The sequence below is a fragment of the Capra hircus genome, chromosome 13, assembly GCF_001704415.2.
Source record: "Capra hircus breed San Clemente chromosome 13, ASM170441v1, whole genome shotgun sequence".
In the NCBI taxonomy this organism is placed as follows: Eukaryota; Metazoa; Chordata; class Mammalia; order Artiodactyla; family Bovidae; genus Capra; species Capra hircus.
In genome coordinates, this window is record NC_030820.1 from 53,436,846 (window position 1) to 53,451,415 (window position 14,570).

The window sequence follows — 14,570 nt, forward strand, 5'->3', positions numbered from 1 at the left end:
TTCAGTCAACACCTTGCCTTTTCTTAATTTTCACTGACATCTGTTGAAGAGCAGGCATTTTGGATATTTATGAAATCCAGTTTATTGACTTTTTTAGGGCTTTTCATGTTCTTAAAGAAACATTTGCCTACCCCAAGGCTGTGAAGATTTCATGTGTTTTGTAGAAAATATAGTTTAGCTTTGACATTGAGATGATCCTCTTGAGTTAATTTTTGAGAGGGTGAGTCAGGGACTTTGTTTATCTGTCCGAGGACCCTCAGTTGGGAAGGTTGCCCTTTCTGTGTCTTGGTGCCCTTTTAAGATGAGTTGACTGCAGGTGCAGGGGTGGTCATCCTGGGACCCCTGTCATCCACCCAGCACCTCTCCTGATGCTGGCAGTGGCTGTGTCCAGTGCTCTACAGGTTCTTTAGACAGGAACATCTCCCCAGCAGCCCAGCATCCACCATGCGGGAAACGTTCTGTCAGAGACCAATCCCCTCCTAATGCTGTAGGTCCTGCGGGCACCTATTGAGCCACGTGGCCTGGAGTGGACCTCCCCTGGTAGGTGGCAGGCAAGTTGCAGGCAGAGATTCGAGGCCCAGAGGCCAGGAGTGTGGACATGAACCTCTGGTCTCAGGAGTGAGCCTCCCTGTGTGTCCAGGAAGGACATGGGCTCTGGCCATGAGGCCCCAACTGGAACCCCAGTCTCGGCAGACAGTGTGCAGGGGCTTTGGTCTCCAGTCTGCATGGTCAGGAGGGATGTGCAACTGGATTGAGGCACAGCCCATCTGACAGGGTCCACGGGCATCAAGCCTGGCGTGGTAGGGCTCGGTCAATTGGGGCTGCAGCCCCTCCGGATCACTGAGGCATGGGACCAAGCCCTCCTCAGCCTGGAATCAGGGAGGGCTTCCAGTAGGAAGAGGCATTGCATCCCCGAGGACTGCAGTTCCACAGTCAGGCAACTGCTTGCAGAGGTGGTATCAGACAGGGTCATGGGCAGAGGGTGGACAGTAGGCCTCACCATGGTGAGGGTTGTGCTTTCACCCAGGCTCAGTTTGAAGCCTGGGGTTGTGAGTGCAGGGCAGCGAACGGATCTAGAGGAGAGAGAAGCTGGTGAGGCAGAAAGCCACAGGCACGAGGGGCGGGGCAGGCACAGACCTGTGCCCTGACCTCCAGGGTTGCAGTGGGAGGGCGCTGTGGATCACTTACAACCTGGCACCTGCACTGGCACCATGAGGAAGGTGCTAGGAGGGGCCATGGGAAGGAGGCATGGACCCTGGAAGGCCCCCAGATGTGCCAGGACTCAGAACCCATGCATTCCTCCCTTGGCGAGCTCTCACCCCAGTGTTCTGGGCTCTGGATCAGTATGACCAGCATAAACCCCCATCTCTGGTCCCCTGGCTGGCCCCTGCTCCTCTCCCCTCTAGGCTTCTCGTCCCCATGCCCCACCTTCCACTGCTCTGGATCCCTGGAAGCCTTGGGGTGACTCCATCTGCAGGACACCCAGGAGGGAGTTCCCCTCCCCCTGACATAGCCACATGATGCCACAGACCATGTGACAGTCTAGCTGAACCCCTGGCTAGCACGTGGCAGCAAGCAGGCGCCTGGAGAGATCTGGGAGGGGAGCCCTAGGTGAAGACACCCCAACCCTGCAGAAGACACTGTCCATACCTGGGAAGGGAGGGTGGTGCTGGGCTCTCTTACCCAGTTGAGGTCCCCTCTCTCACCAAACTGCTTTTCAGTGGGGCAGGGGCTCTGTTTCTGACCCCCTTGCCCTGGCTACACCATATCCTTCCAGAGGCCTGAAGTCCTAGTGGCTGCTCTGGTGTGAACGGTGGGCGACAGAAGGCTGGTTGGCCATGTACTGGGGGCGGCTCTGGGCCTTTTGCTGTGAACAGTCTTCTTCAGCCATAGCCAGGGTACACTATGCCGTCCCTCCTGGACCTGAGCAAGGCCAAGTTGCCAGAGCAGGTAGCCGCCGGCATCCTCCTCACCTTCCCGAAGTGGGTATGTGCACAGGCAGCAAGCAAGCTGCTGGCCGAGCTGACCACTGGCAGGCAAGGGCAGACTCTCTCAGTTGCCCACTGGCCTGGATCTGGGCAGGGTACCCTGCCAGTCTCCCTTGTTAGGATCCTCATCCACCTAAGGATGGGGCTGCAGATGAACTTCAGCTTCTTTTGGGGAGAATACAATACTTTTCATTAAAAACAAAATAAAATGTGCTCTTGTTGGGCCCCCTGGCCTTGACAGGTGAGATAGTAATGGGGCCATGACTGCCTCCAATGAGGTTTGGGCAGGACTTGGGGGTATCCACCCGCCTTGGGAAACCCCAGCCTAGGAGGCAAGAAAGGTGGCCAGAGCCTGTTCCCAGGTCACATGGCTGCTCACTGTGATAGGAAGGAGCTGGGGGCACATGGGAGGGGCTGGGGCGGAGGCGCCAGAGCCTTGGAGCCGTTCTCACCGCTGATGGTGGCAGCCATGTGCCAGGCAAGCTGAGGCTTCTTGTTACAGGGGTCAGTGTCCTGCAAAGGCCAGCCTGGGGCTCCCCACCGGAAAAGAGAGCAGGAGCTGGAGGGGGCGGGACTCACGGGTGGGCTGTGCTGAGTCAGGAAAAAACACTCATGTGGCTGCCACCACCTCTAAAACGTAAGTAAGTCTGTTTCTTTAATTGTGTATGTGTGTTTATACTCCTCTTTATTAGTGGATAAATACTAGAAAATCATCTCTCGGAAGGTGCGATCAGGGACGAGCCCAGCTTGCCCAGCCTACTGGGGGCGGGCCCTTCAGGGGTCCCTGGTCGGGTGTGCAGGGTGAGGCTGTCCCTCCAGGGCTCATACACCAGCGTGTAGCTCTCCGCCCTCTTGACAGTGAACTTGTAGGCACGGTTGGGCAACAGGTTTCGGATGTCAAAGGCGCAGGCGGCCACGGGGATAATGCCACACTGCATGCACTCCTGCTGTGTCCGTGGGTCCAGCAGCTTGTAGCGCAGCTCAAACTGCTCTGGCACAGCCTGCTGGATGGTGACAAACCAGCGCAGGCTGACCCAGTCCTGGTGGGCCACCGACTCCTTGCGGTCAAACATGACGGGCATCTTGGTGCTCAGCATGAGCCGGATGTGGGGAATCTTGGTGGCGCCAATGTCAGACACTAGGCGGTGCTTGACGTGTAGGCGCCCCGGCACCATCATGGCCAGGAAGCTGTCCATGACAGCCGACAGGTCCGCCAGGCGCTGCTCCACGAGCCCCCACCCTGCCAGGAAGGGCCGAGGGTCTGGCGACTCGAGCAGGGCATCCAGCTCGGAGCGGCCATGGTCCAGCTGCTCCAGCAGGTCCCCAAGCAGCAGGAGCTGGATCTTGGTCTGGGCAGCGCCCACCTTCTTCATGCGCTGGAACTTCCATGGGTCAATGAGCTGGAACATGGTGGTGGGCAGCACCAGTGGGTTCTGGTCGCCCAGAGCCAGGTGCTTGGGGAGGATCTCAATGTAGTAGGAGCACTTCTTCAGGAGCTCCATGCGGGCGTGGTGGCGCTTGAGCAAGTGGGGGCTCAGGTCTGAGGTCAGGAACTCTTGCAGAGTGTTGCGGCGCTCCACATAGGTTCGCCAAGCCTCGGGCTCCAGCAGCTGCCCATCCTCGGCCTCCTCTACCTCCTCCTGGTCCAGGAAGGACTGGGGACTGTCCAGCTTCATTTTGTCCAGGCCCAGGCCTGTCACCTGGAAGTTCATAGTCTAGGAGCAGGGGGTGGAGGGCAGGACGTGAACGGAATGCTCAGACTGGCCTCTGCTGCCCACCCGGGGCCCACTCAGGGCAGTGTTTGTGTGTGACTTCAGTCCCACTGGCCCCCATGCTGGGCTCTCTGGCCTCCGGGGGTGGGGGTGGGAGCGGGAGGAGGCTTGTGAGGAGGGCTCATCTCTCTGGACAGAGGCTGCTTGGAGGGCCAGGTGGGCAGGCTGCAGATCTGGATAAAAGTGGACATTGTAGGGCCGACACTCTAGTGATGGTCTTTTGTGATGACACAGGGAAGGGCTGAGACAGGGGCACTGGGCCTGTGCTTTGGAAAATCCAGCCACTGCCTAGCTGTGTAGCCCCATCTGAAATGGGGTTACACTGCTCCTCTGGAGCTGTCGACAGGATTCAGAGTGATCCTGTCTGAGCATCACCAGACCCCAGCTGGGGACCCCACTGTCCGGCAGACTGTCCACACCCCACTGCAGGTGCAGGGCAGAGGCCCAGGGCCAGCCCAGAAGGCAAGGTGGCCTCAGCTCTGAGGAGTAATCATGCCAGTTCCTCATTACGGAGCCCTGCTGTATCTTGGGGCCTCAGGATGTTCCTGAGCCCATAAGAAAAGCCCCTGAACGGTGCCCCTGCTCACAGATGGGGTGCCTGAGCCCAGAACACTTGGTAGTTTGCTCTCAATCCAGGCTTTGAGCCCAGTGTAGACCCCAGAGTCTATCTCCTTCTGCACCCCTCCTCCACCCAGGTTCCCCTCTGTAGGAGGGTCCAGAGCGCCCTAGAGCTGGGCATAGCTGTGCTCCCAAGCCTGGCAGGTCCTGACCACAAGGCTGGGGCTCCTTGGAGAAAGGGGGTCAGCATTCCTGGCTGCTGCCCCAGGTCCCAGCCATCCCCAAGGACAGTGAGACAGACCCCGTGGTTTCACTGGGAGGTCTGAGGTTGTCCAGCACCCAGAAAGTTGGATGAGTTACAAACGGGAGCTGAGAGGCTGAGTGAGAGGCCCAAGGGGCAGAGTGAGGTTGGGACCCAAGTCGGTCTCCCTCCCCAGATGCCAGGACCTTCCTGGGACAGAGGCGGCAGACCCAACCCTGGGCACAGCAGCACCAGTGTCTGGGCTGAGGTGCAACAGACCAGGACTAGGATTGCTGGCCTGCGTCCTTCAGTGGCCCAGTAGCCCAAGGTTGGGACAGATTCAAGCCGCCTCTGGAGGGAGCTTTAGCTCCAGGTAGGACTACAGGTCAGAGGTGCTTCCAGACGGCCCCAGTTTCTCCATTGAAAAAGCCAGGAGAGGTTGCTGTTAAACTCAGGAAAAGAAGCTGCCTGCCCTGGCCCGCTACCCAGACCTACACCCTCCTCCGCCTCGGGACCCCCTACAGTCCCCTGGCCCTGGGCCCACTTCCCCTCAACCGACCCCCACCAGACCCCGCCTGCCCACCTCCGCCACACTCCCCTCGTCCTTCACCCCCCTAGCCCGCCTCCCGGCGCGCCCACTTGCCCTGCCTCCCGGAGCAGCGCTGCCTACTGTGCACGGAACCAGGGGCGCCTAGCCTCGCACCGCGGCGTCCCGCGGGTTGCCATGGGGACCGCGGGTCTTTGTGACGCTCTGCCCAGAGGGCGGGGTGGGCGGAGAGCCCATAGTGTGGGGATCGGCCCCCTCGACTTGGGAAGATTGCCAGGGCGCGTTCCCCGGTCACAACCTGGAAGCCTCCTGAAGTCAAGGGAGGGCCCTTACCTCCACCCCCTTGTAGGTCAATGGTGGGTACCTTCCAGCATAGGATGTCTGTCTCTGAATTCCCCTCCCCTGGCAGAGCCTCCCTTTCCACGGTGCCCCTCCCCCACCCCTCCTAGTGACCTCACTCATGGGAGGAGGGTTTGCCGGGCTAAGCGCCCATCACCGTGTTGGGGGTGGGGGGTGCCCTGGGCGCTTAGTCTGTAAGTTGTAGCTGTTGTTATGTCGTTATTTAGGGGTCTGAGAAGCAAGAGTTGAATTATTTGGAAAGGGGATGTTGTCTCAAAGTTGAGGGAGAGGCGGGGAGCTGGAAAGTGGGGAAGGGAATGAAAAGCAGTGAAAGACCGTCCACCCGTGCGGCCCACTCACAGAGAGAATGGGGGGGACAGGGCAGTCTACCCTCCTCTTCTGGGTCAGGCAGGTCCTCACCTCTTCCATCTCTGACTTCATCCTTTTTTTTAAATTTCTCGTTCTCAGCTATTTTCTTAAACTTTCAATTTTGAGATTCAGCAGCAAGAAATAACACAGAGATCCCAAGTATCCTCTGCCCGTTTCCTGAGGGGACCAGCTTGCAGAACTGTCCTACAAGATCACACCAGGAGAGTGACCTTGACCGTCAAATTGCAGACTGCCCCTTCCCCACAGGGACCTCCCCAAGCTACACCATCCACAGCCCATGAGACCCCGCCCACCATGCCCCACCGAGGCCCCGCCCACCACGGCCCCACTTCGGGACCCCGCCCCATAGTCCCTCCCTGACGCCTGTCCCGGGACTGAGCCCGCCCCACCTTCACGAGACTTGGAGCAGTTGGGGACCAGTCCTGCCGGCGAGACAACCCTAGAGGTCGAGGAGAGCAACGGCTGTCGTGTGGCCGGCGCTGGAGGGCCACCCAGCGCTGCTCTGACCACCGCAGGGAGCTGGCGGGGGCCTCTGGAGCGTCTGTTCCTCCCAACCCCGCCCCAGCGCTCGCCTTCCCACCGCCCCTCCAGTGTCTCCCCGTCGGGGTCCCAGAGGTCCGCCACTGCGCCCCCTCCGCCCCCTGCAGAACCAGGCATGGAGACCTTCCTCAGGAAGAGGCTGGCCTTCTTGTCCTTTTTCTGGGACAAGATCTGGCCGGCCGCCGCACCGCGGTTCCCAGACCCCGACGCTGACCTGGAGCTGGAGCCCGCCGCAGAGGAGCCCAGTACCGCGGAGCCTTGCAGCCCCCCGGCGCCCGCGCAGCTCTTCAGGGCGCTGTGCGACTTCACGGCGCGGCGCGCGGGGGAGCTGAGCGTCAGCCGCGGGGACAGGCTCCACGCCCTCAGGGAGGAGGGCGGCTGCATTCTGGCCCGCAAGCTCTCGGGCTGGCCCTGCACTGGCCTGGTGCCCATCACCTACGTGGCCAAGGTGGCCCCTGAGATGCTCTCAGACAAGCCGTGAGTACCACCTGCTCTAGGGAGTTAGTAATAAGTGCAGGGTAGTTTGAGGCCTGCACATCCAGCATCACTCCTCAGCCCCCGCCATCCAGAGGTGAGCAAGTTCCGCAGGTGTGGTGCCGGGATGGTGTGCAAGACGGGCACCTGATTCCGCTAGGAGAGGCACAGGCAGGGACTCCGGCGGGAGTGGTTAGGTGGGGCCGCGAGCCGGCTGGACGGTGTGTGCATACTGGACCCGCCACGCCTGCCTGCTGGCACACGGGGATTCAGACCTGGTGTACAGCAGTGTTTGCTCAGTGGTCATTGCTTGGGGGCGGGGGGCTGAGGACTAGGATGCAGTGAGGTGGTGAGGACATGGGTGAGCAGAGAGGCTGTTCTTGTGCTGTGAGGGGTGAGATAGTGACCTCAGTGTGGAAGGGGTGATAAGCTGGGTCAGAGCTGTGCCTTTGTCCACCCCCTCACCTGTCCACATTCACCTGGCCTCCTCCCTCCTGCTCTGGGCCAGGCATGGGGCAGACACAGCCCTGGTCTTTGGGATTGCTCCCAAAGAGGCTCGTTTGGAGGGTGGGTACAGATGGGAGAGCCCACCCATTCCCCTGAGTGCCTGAGGCCCCTAGGGCCAGGGCAGGCCACAGGTGGGGAGTGGCTGGCATGGACCCTTGGCTGTTTGCATGCCAGTTGTGTGGTCATGGCAGGGAGCAGAGGCTGGGTACTCTCCCAGAAGGCTCCTCAGAGCAAACACTGCTGGACACCAGGTCTGAATCCCCGTGTGCCAGCAGGCAGGCGTGGTGGGTGCAGTATGCACACACTGTCCAGCCGGCTCGAGGCCCCACCTAACCACTCCTGCCAGAGTCCCTGCCCGTTCCTTTCCCTGACCTCTTGGCCCAGGCTCAGGGTCCACAGGACACAGTGTGTGCTGGTGCTGGGTAGGTCCCCACCATATGGCTATGGACCGAGTACACGGGCCTTTGACCCAAACCCTGGGCATGGCCCCTACCTGTCTTTCCTCTGAATGTCTTGGCCATTGTCATCCCTACCTTCTAGAAGGAGGGGGCACCTGGGGAACCCTTAGGGCAGAGGCACCTCTTCCCAGTCCTGGTGCCACAGAGGTGACATGCCGGCTGAGAAAGGCCAGAAACTGGCTGGTGAACAGGGCTAGCAAAGGGAGGGTGCCCAGACCGTGCCCTAACATGGGCCCCAGGTCCTGCACCCAGCTGGGTCTCTGCAGACCAGCAGCAGGTCTCATGTCACTCAGGCTACCTTCGGCATCCTGGGGACCCCTGGGGCACCCACCGTCTCCTGGAGATGTAGATCTGGGGGAAAGCCTGAGTCACAGGAAGGTGCCTTCGGAGGGGACTCCAGCCCCACCCCAAGCCATTCTGATGGGAAGGGGGCCCACAGTCCTTCCAGGTGGAGGACAGACTGGGTCAGTAGCTCCTGGAGGTGGGCAGGGTCCGGGGGAGGGGAAGGGCTGCTTGGAGGACTAGCTAATGACTGTTTGTCTGGGCTGCAGATGAAAGGGCTGCCACACTTGCTGTGTCATTACCCTTGGACACCTGGCTGCCTGTCCCCCAGGCCAGCCAGGCAGGAGGAGACCCCTCAACTGTACAAGATGCTAGGATATCCCAGGCTTATCTCGCCTACTGCTCCACAACCAGGGCCTAGAGTCCAAGAACATATCAGAAGTCTGGGTGTACATGGGGGTTCAGCCCTGCCCCCCAGGCCCTGATGTGGGTACAGGGGCGGGGGAGATGGAAGCACTGCTGACCTGGGACTCTCCTCTATAGCCCCTCCCCACATGAGAGTCTCTCCTGGGTAGAGGGTTCCTGAGGCAGGGGCTGGCTGCAGGAGTCCCTCAGTGGATGGAGCCCGCAGATGCCTGGGGCTGGGCCTCCTGGTTCCAAATCAGTGTGTCTCCGGCTTGCCATCCACCCAGGGCTTGTCTGGGGGAACCACGTCCACAGGTCCCTGACCCTTCCCCAGATGTCCGCTGATTTTACCTTCTAACAAACCTCTGCCCCTCCCACCATCACCCTACCCCACCCTGTCCTGCCTCAGCCTCAGCCCAGCCCCACTGCTCACTCTGGCCATGTTGTTTGCTGGCCCCCTCCCCATAGAGCCCCAGAGTGGGCTCAGATGTCTATCTGTGCCAGGGTAGGCCTGTCTCTGCCCCTGTTCTTCCAGGCCCCATTCTCACCCCAGGTTCCAGCAGCAGCCCCTCCCAGGTTGTCTATCTGGTCCTTTCTTTGGGTGCCCCCACCTTGTGCCCAGTCCCCAAGGACTCCAGAGACTGGGCCCTGGGGCTGGGGCATGTGCAGACCCCGGACTGGGTCCCCAGTACCAGGCACCAGGTTCCTCTCTTTACCTCCTGCATGGAGTGGGCATCTGGGGCCTGACCCATGGGAGTCATGGGTGTCTCAGGGCTGAGCCAGTATGGGGACTGCTGTGTCCGCCCTTTGCAGCTGGTACTTCAGTGGCATCAGCCGAACCCAGGCCCAGCAGCTGCTGCTGTCCCCCCCCAATGCGCCAGGGGCCTTCCTCATCCGGCCCAGTGAGAGCAGCCGTGGGGACTTCTCACTGTCAGGTACCAGGGTGCCCTTGACCTTGGGCTGGTGGCTTCCCCAGGCAGTGCCAGCCCCCAGCCCACTTTAGGGCCAATGGTATGGGTGGCCTGGTTGAGATGGTGGGAGGGTCAGGGCTGCAGCCAAGATGGGGTCTCCATCTCTGCACCCTCCCAGTCCGGTCCCAGACCAAAGTCTGCCACTACCGCATCTCCACGGCGGTCGACGGCAGCCTCTACCTGCAGAAGGACCAGCTCTTCCCCAGTCTGGATGAGCTGCTGGCATATTACAAGGCCAACTGGAAGCTGATCCAGAGCCCACTGCTGCAGCCCTGCGCACCCCAGGTGGGCCCATTCCTTCCCCTGCTGTGCATGCCCCAGGTGGGCCTGTCCCCCTCCTGCCCTGCCCACCCCAGCTGTGCCTGTCCCCCTCTGCCCTGCCCACCCCAGGTGGGCCCATCCCCACCCCTTCCGCCAGGCTGCCCCTCGCCAGGCCCGTGACACTCCTCAGCACGTGTCCGGCTGGCTTAGCCCAACCCTGGGTGAAGCTCCTGTGACTCCTCTGCACTCTGGCTGCGACCCTGCCCTGGTCGCAGGGTAGGGTCTGCTCTCACAGGTTCATCCCTATGGGATTCTCTTCTCTGAGCGGGGAGGGGAATGAGGCCTGTGAGATGCCCTCCCTCCCTGCCTAGCTCTGCCATGAAGCAACCAGGAGGGTGGGGAGGGGGGGAGGCAAGTTGGGGAAGGCGTCCAGGGATGGCACCCACAGCCGCCCCAGGCCAGCGTGGAGGCCGTGGGAAGAGATGCCTGTCGGGACGGCCACACCTGTGCTGGAGCCATGGTATCTGTGATGGTCCCAGTCAAGCAGTCCTGCCAGGGGCTGAGCAGCCATCTGGTTCTTCTGGTCTCTTAATGACAGCCTGGATGGGATAGTAATGAGTGTGGATGGATGCCTGCACCGGCAAAGGTGCCACTTAGGTCCGGAAGCAATTAGGGTCAGGCCTCCAGAGGTCAGCACCTAGGCCCCTGGCCCTGAGCAGGGTCGGAGGCAAGTGTGTGCCGGGGCACAGGGGCAGAGAGCTGGAGGCCCAGGGCCCCAGGAGAAGCTGTGCACTCTGCCCAAGGAGCCACAGGCAGAGGCCCTGAGTGCTCCCACCCCTGCAGAAGTCCCTTGAGCAGGACGAGTGGGAGCGGCCCCACTCGGAGTTCACCCTGCGGAGGAAGCTGGGCGAAGGCTACTTCGGGGAGGTGTGGGAAGGCCTGTGGCTGGGCTCCATGCCCGTGGCAGTCAAGGTCATCAGACCAGGTGGGTGGGACCCCAGAGCCCAGGGCGGTAGCAGTGGGTGGTGGTGGTTATGGCAGATCCTGGAATGCTGCCCTGTCCCGCAGGCGACGTGAAGCTCGCCGACCTGGCCCAGGAGATCCAAACGCTCAAGAGCCTGCGGCATGAGCGCCTCATCCGGCTTCATGCGGTGTGCTCGGCGGGTGAGCCCGTGTACATCGTCACAGAGCTCATGCGCAAGGGCAGCCTGCAGGCCTTCCTGGGCAGTGAGTGTCACAGTGGGGATGGGGATGCCCTCGCCCTTCCTGATGGGCCTCCAGGCCTTTTTATTGAATGCCGATTGTTCAAGGCCCATATGGCCGGGGTTGGTTCTGGACACGAGTGAGGCTGGGCGGGGTCTGGACACTGCAGTTCCAGGTGGGGCCCCTCTGGGTCACTAATCCTACACTAGGTCACTAGTTCTGGCATGGACCCCATCAAACCCCGGGTGCGGCCCTCCCCCACTTTGGTCTGTTTCTGTTTCTGGTTGGGAACCAGGGTCAGGCTGACACAGAACCACAACACAGTGCCCCCCTCCGGCCTTGGCAGGCAGTGCTGTCCTCAACCTGACTTAGAGCTGGGGACCCCAAAGTGCGGAGGGCAGTGACTAGGGCAGACGCCTGCCGCCTGACTGTCGGCCCTGCCTGCAGGCCCCGAAGGCCAGGCCCTGAGCCCACCCTTCCTGCTGACCTTTGCCTGTCAGGTGGCCGAGGGCATGAGCTACCTGGAGGAGCAGCGCATCGTGCATAGGGACCTGGCTGCCAGGAACGTGCTCGTGGGTGATGACCTGGCCTGCAAGGTGGCCGACTTTGGCCTGGCCCGGCTGCTCAAGGTCAGCGTGGGCTCCAGCCATGGGCTGCTGGGCGACTCAGGGGCTAGGGGGGAGGCTGCCTCTCCACCCATTGCGCCACTGGTCTCCCCTTGCCCAGGATGACGTCTACTCCCTGCGCAGCGGCTCCAAGATCCCCGTCAAGTGGACGGCGCCTGAGGCAGCCAGCTATTGCGTGTACTCGCCCAAGTCCGATGTCTGGTCCTTCGGAGTACTGCTCTACGAGGTCTTCACATATGGCCGGTGTCCCTACGAAGGTGGGCCTCCTGGCAGCACAAGGCAGGAGGCAAGGGTAGTCCAAGGAAGGAAGCGTGGGAGCCAGCTTGGAGGAAGAGTCACCCCCTGCCCGGGGATTGCTGAGCCTGGAAGGGGTACCAAGCCTGGAGGCTGCCTGCTTGGCAGGGTCTGCCCAGGGCTGGAGGTGGGCTCCAGGGTGACTCCCAGGCCAAGGGAGGAAGCACCTGCCCAGCCTCTCTTCCTGCCTCTCCCCAGGGATGAGCAACCACGAGACTCTACAGCAGATCTCACGGGGGTACCGGCTCCCGCGCCCGGCCGCCTGCCCGGCTGAGGTCTATGTGCTCATGCTGGGGTGCTGGAGGCGCTGCCCGGAAGAGCGGCCAGACTTCATCACACTGCGGGAGAAGCTGGGCACCACGAGCAGGCGCCACCGCCCCACCCTCACATGACCCGGGCTCCTGCCCAGGGACTCCTCTCACAGGACAGTGTTTGCCAGCAATACCTGCTGCCCAGAACTGGTGCCAGCCCACAGAGCCTCTGGTTGTGGGCCTCACACCCTGACACGTGCTGACACACAAAGCTTGTGCACACGAGGCAGACACACGCGGACACCCGCTCAGACAGGAGAGGGACCAGCGTCCTCCACCAGGGTGACCAGTATTCCCCAGAGAGGGAGGGTCTCAGCAGAGAAGCCCAGACAGAGCCCACATTCGCCCTGACCTCAGGGAGACACTGGGCAGAGAGGCCTCCTGCCCGCGCCTGCCTCATCGAGCCCCATCCCACAGTCAGGAGCCTCGATGGGTTGCTATGGCCTTCTTGCAGCTGCCAGTGCTAGGGCTTTGGCAGGCCCAGGGCGCTGGCCCCACGTGGCACACAGACTGGCATAGCTGCTCCCTCTTGTGGGCCACCTGGGCCTGACGGCTCAGCCCACCATCTGGTGGATCATGCCCGAGGAAGAACTGGACCTCACGTGCCCACCTCCACCCCAGGGCATCTTGGCATCCACATCCGGGGATTCAGAGGCAGCACACCCCCTGGGCTGTGGGCAGGAACAGGATGGTGGGGGAGGCTGCAGAGGCCAGGTAAAGAGCCTTTCCCATGCCCCTGGGGCTGGAGCAGAGAGAGAGGGAGGGAGGGGGTTGTCAGACCACAGGAAGCTCAGACTGGTGACTAGGTGACTGGGTGACGCTCTGGGCGGTTCTCTGTGGGTGGGGCAAAGGTCAGGGAGGCATCATGCCTCAGAGCTGGGGTCCTGGGTGCTGGCTGACTGTGCAGGGTTGAGGTGGGGCAGACACTGATGCTCTGGCGTCTGGGCACCTACCTGGTGACCACTGGCTCTCCTGTGACAGGAAGCAGCCAGTTTCCACGTGCAACTGCTGCCCTGGGGCTGATCTCAAGCATGGCTTCGTCACAGGACGTGCGCTGTTGGCTTCACCTCACCCTGCCGGCTCCAGTCCCATGAAATGGACATGGACAGGGATTGGGCAGGTGGGGTCCACCCTAAGGGTTCCCGACTCTCATCCTGGGAGCCCCAGGCTGTCAGCTGTGCTCCAGAGGCCTGTGGGACAGAAGGGGCAGAGGCTTCATGGGAAGCTGGGACCCTAGGGTGCAGATAAGTGACCCTCCCGCCCCAGGGGCTGCTCAGATGCTCAGAGAAACAGTCTGTGCAGGGTTAGAGAAACTGGGGCAGGGGACTTCCCAGAGGGGAGGGGAGGGGGCCCTGGAGGGTGAGGGATCCCTTGAGCAGAGAGGGGAAGTGAGAACAGGCCACTTCAGGGCCCCAATCACTTTGGTTGTGGGTCAGAGCCTGAGACATGGTCCCCAGCATCACCACCCTCAACCAGGCAGATGGGGGAGGGGGCAAGAGGGTTTGGCCCGAGCCTTTTGGGACACCAGGCAGCTGGGCCTCAGCTTCTGCCCTGGCATTCAGCCCCTGACCCCTCTCTACCCTGTCCTGGGAGAGCTGGGGTGCCCGAGGGTGAGGGCTGGGCTCCTCTGGCTCAGGTGGTTCCCAGACCAAGAAGCCTGTGGGGCTCGGGCTCCAGCCATGTTGAAGGACTCACCTTCTTCGTTTCCTGGGGTGTGTGGGAACTGGGGCTGGCAGGCGTCCTGGGCAGGGAGGAGCATGCTGGGTGGGGTGACAGGAGAGGCAGGTGTGCGTGGGGGTCACTGGCGTTTCCCAGGGGCATGTCATCAGCACAAGCTAAACAGGTTTGATGCTGATGCCCTAGTGAGGGCCCAGGCCTCAGCCTCAGATCCCTCCCATTTGCTGGTGTGATGGGCAGAACCGGAGGCCCTCTGGACAGAGCTCAGGGGTGGGGCCCAAGGGCAAGGGGGTCAGAGAGTTCTGGCCAACGGTGAGGGGGTAGGTGTGCAGGGGTGGGGGCTTCAGAACTTCTCACCGCCCAGCCATCTGTCCGTCCCCTCTGGGTCCTCCTTGGTCAGAACCAAGCAGGCTTGTTCTTGATCTCAGAGAGGCGGATGGTGCCTAGTCTCTTCTCAATAAAAGGGAAAACGCCCACAAGCAGGATTGAGTGTGTGAGTCCCTGCTCATTGTCCTCACAGCCCTCCCATCGGGCAGAGTCCCTTGCACCCCAGCCTCTGGCCGGGGAGGAGGTGCCTGGGCCTCGGGGGAGCTCCTCCGGGGGCAGGCAGAGAAGCAGCCCTGGGCTTCTGGTGGGGACGCTGCTGGGAACTGGCCATCCTGGGATCCAGGCTCAGCCACAACAGTCCGGGGGGTTTGGGGGAGGGCGTGCCTTGTCCCGCCCCTC

At 61.9% G+C, this 14,570-nt stretch overlaps 2 protein-coding genes across 2 annotated transcripts; one reads left to right on the plus strand and one right to left on the minus strand.

The window, feature by feature from the left end:
• Positions 2,645-4,005, minus strand: FNDC11 (fibronectin type III domain containing 11). The gene has a single exon (XM_018057531.1). It carries the CDS (start codon positions 3,698-3,700, stop codon positions 2,699-2,701), a length of 1,002 nt encoding a protein of 333 aa, XP_017913020.1. The 5' UTR covers positions 3,701-4,005; the 3' UTR covers positions 2,645-2,698.
• Positions 6,255-14,442, plus strand: SRMS (src-related kinase lacking C-terminal regulatory tyrosine and N-terminal myristylation sites). Its single transcript, XM_018057532.1, has 8 exons — positions 6,255-6,852; positions 9,315-9,436; positions 9,591-9,757; positions 10,577-10,718; positions 10,802-10,960; positions 11,384-11,565; positions 11,663-11,819; positions 12,055-14,442. The coding sequence occupies exons 1-8, from the start codon at positions 6,491-6,493 to the stop codon at positions 12,246-12,248; spliced, it is 1,485 nt and encodes a 494-aa protein (XP_017913021.1). The 5' UTR covers positions 6,255-6,490; the 3' UTR covers positions 12,249-14,442.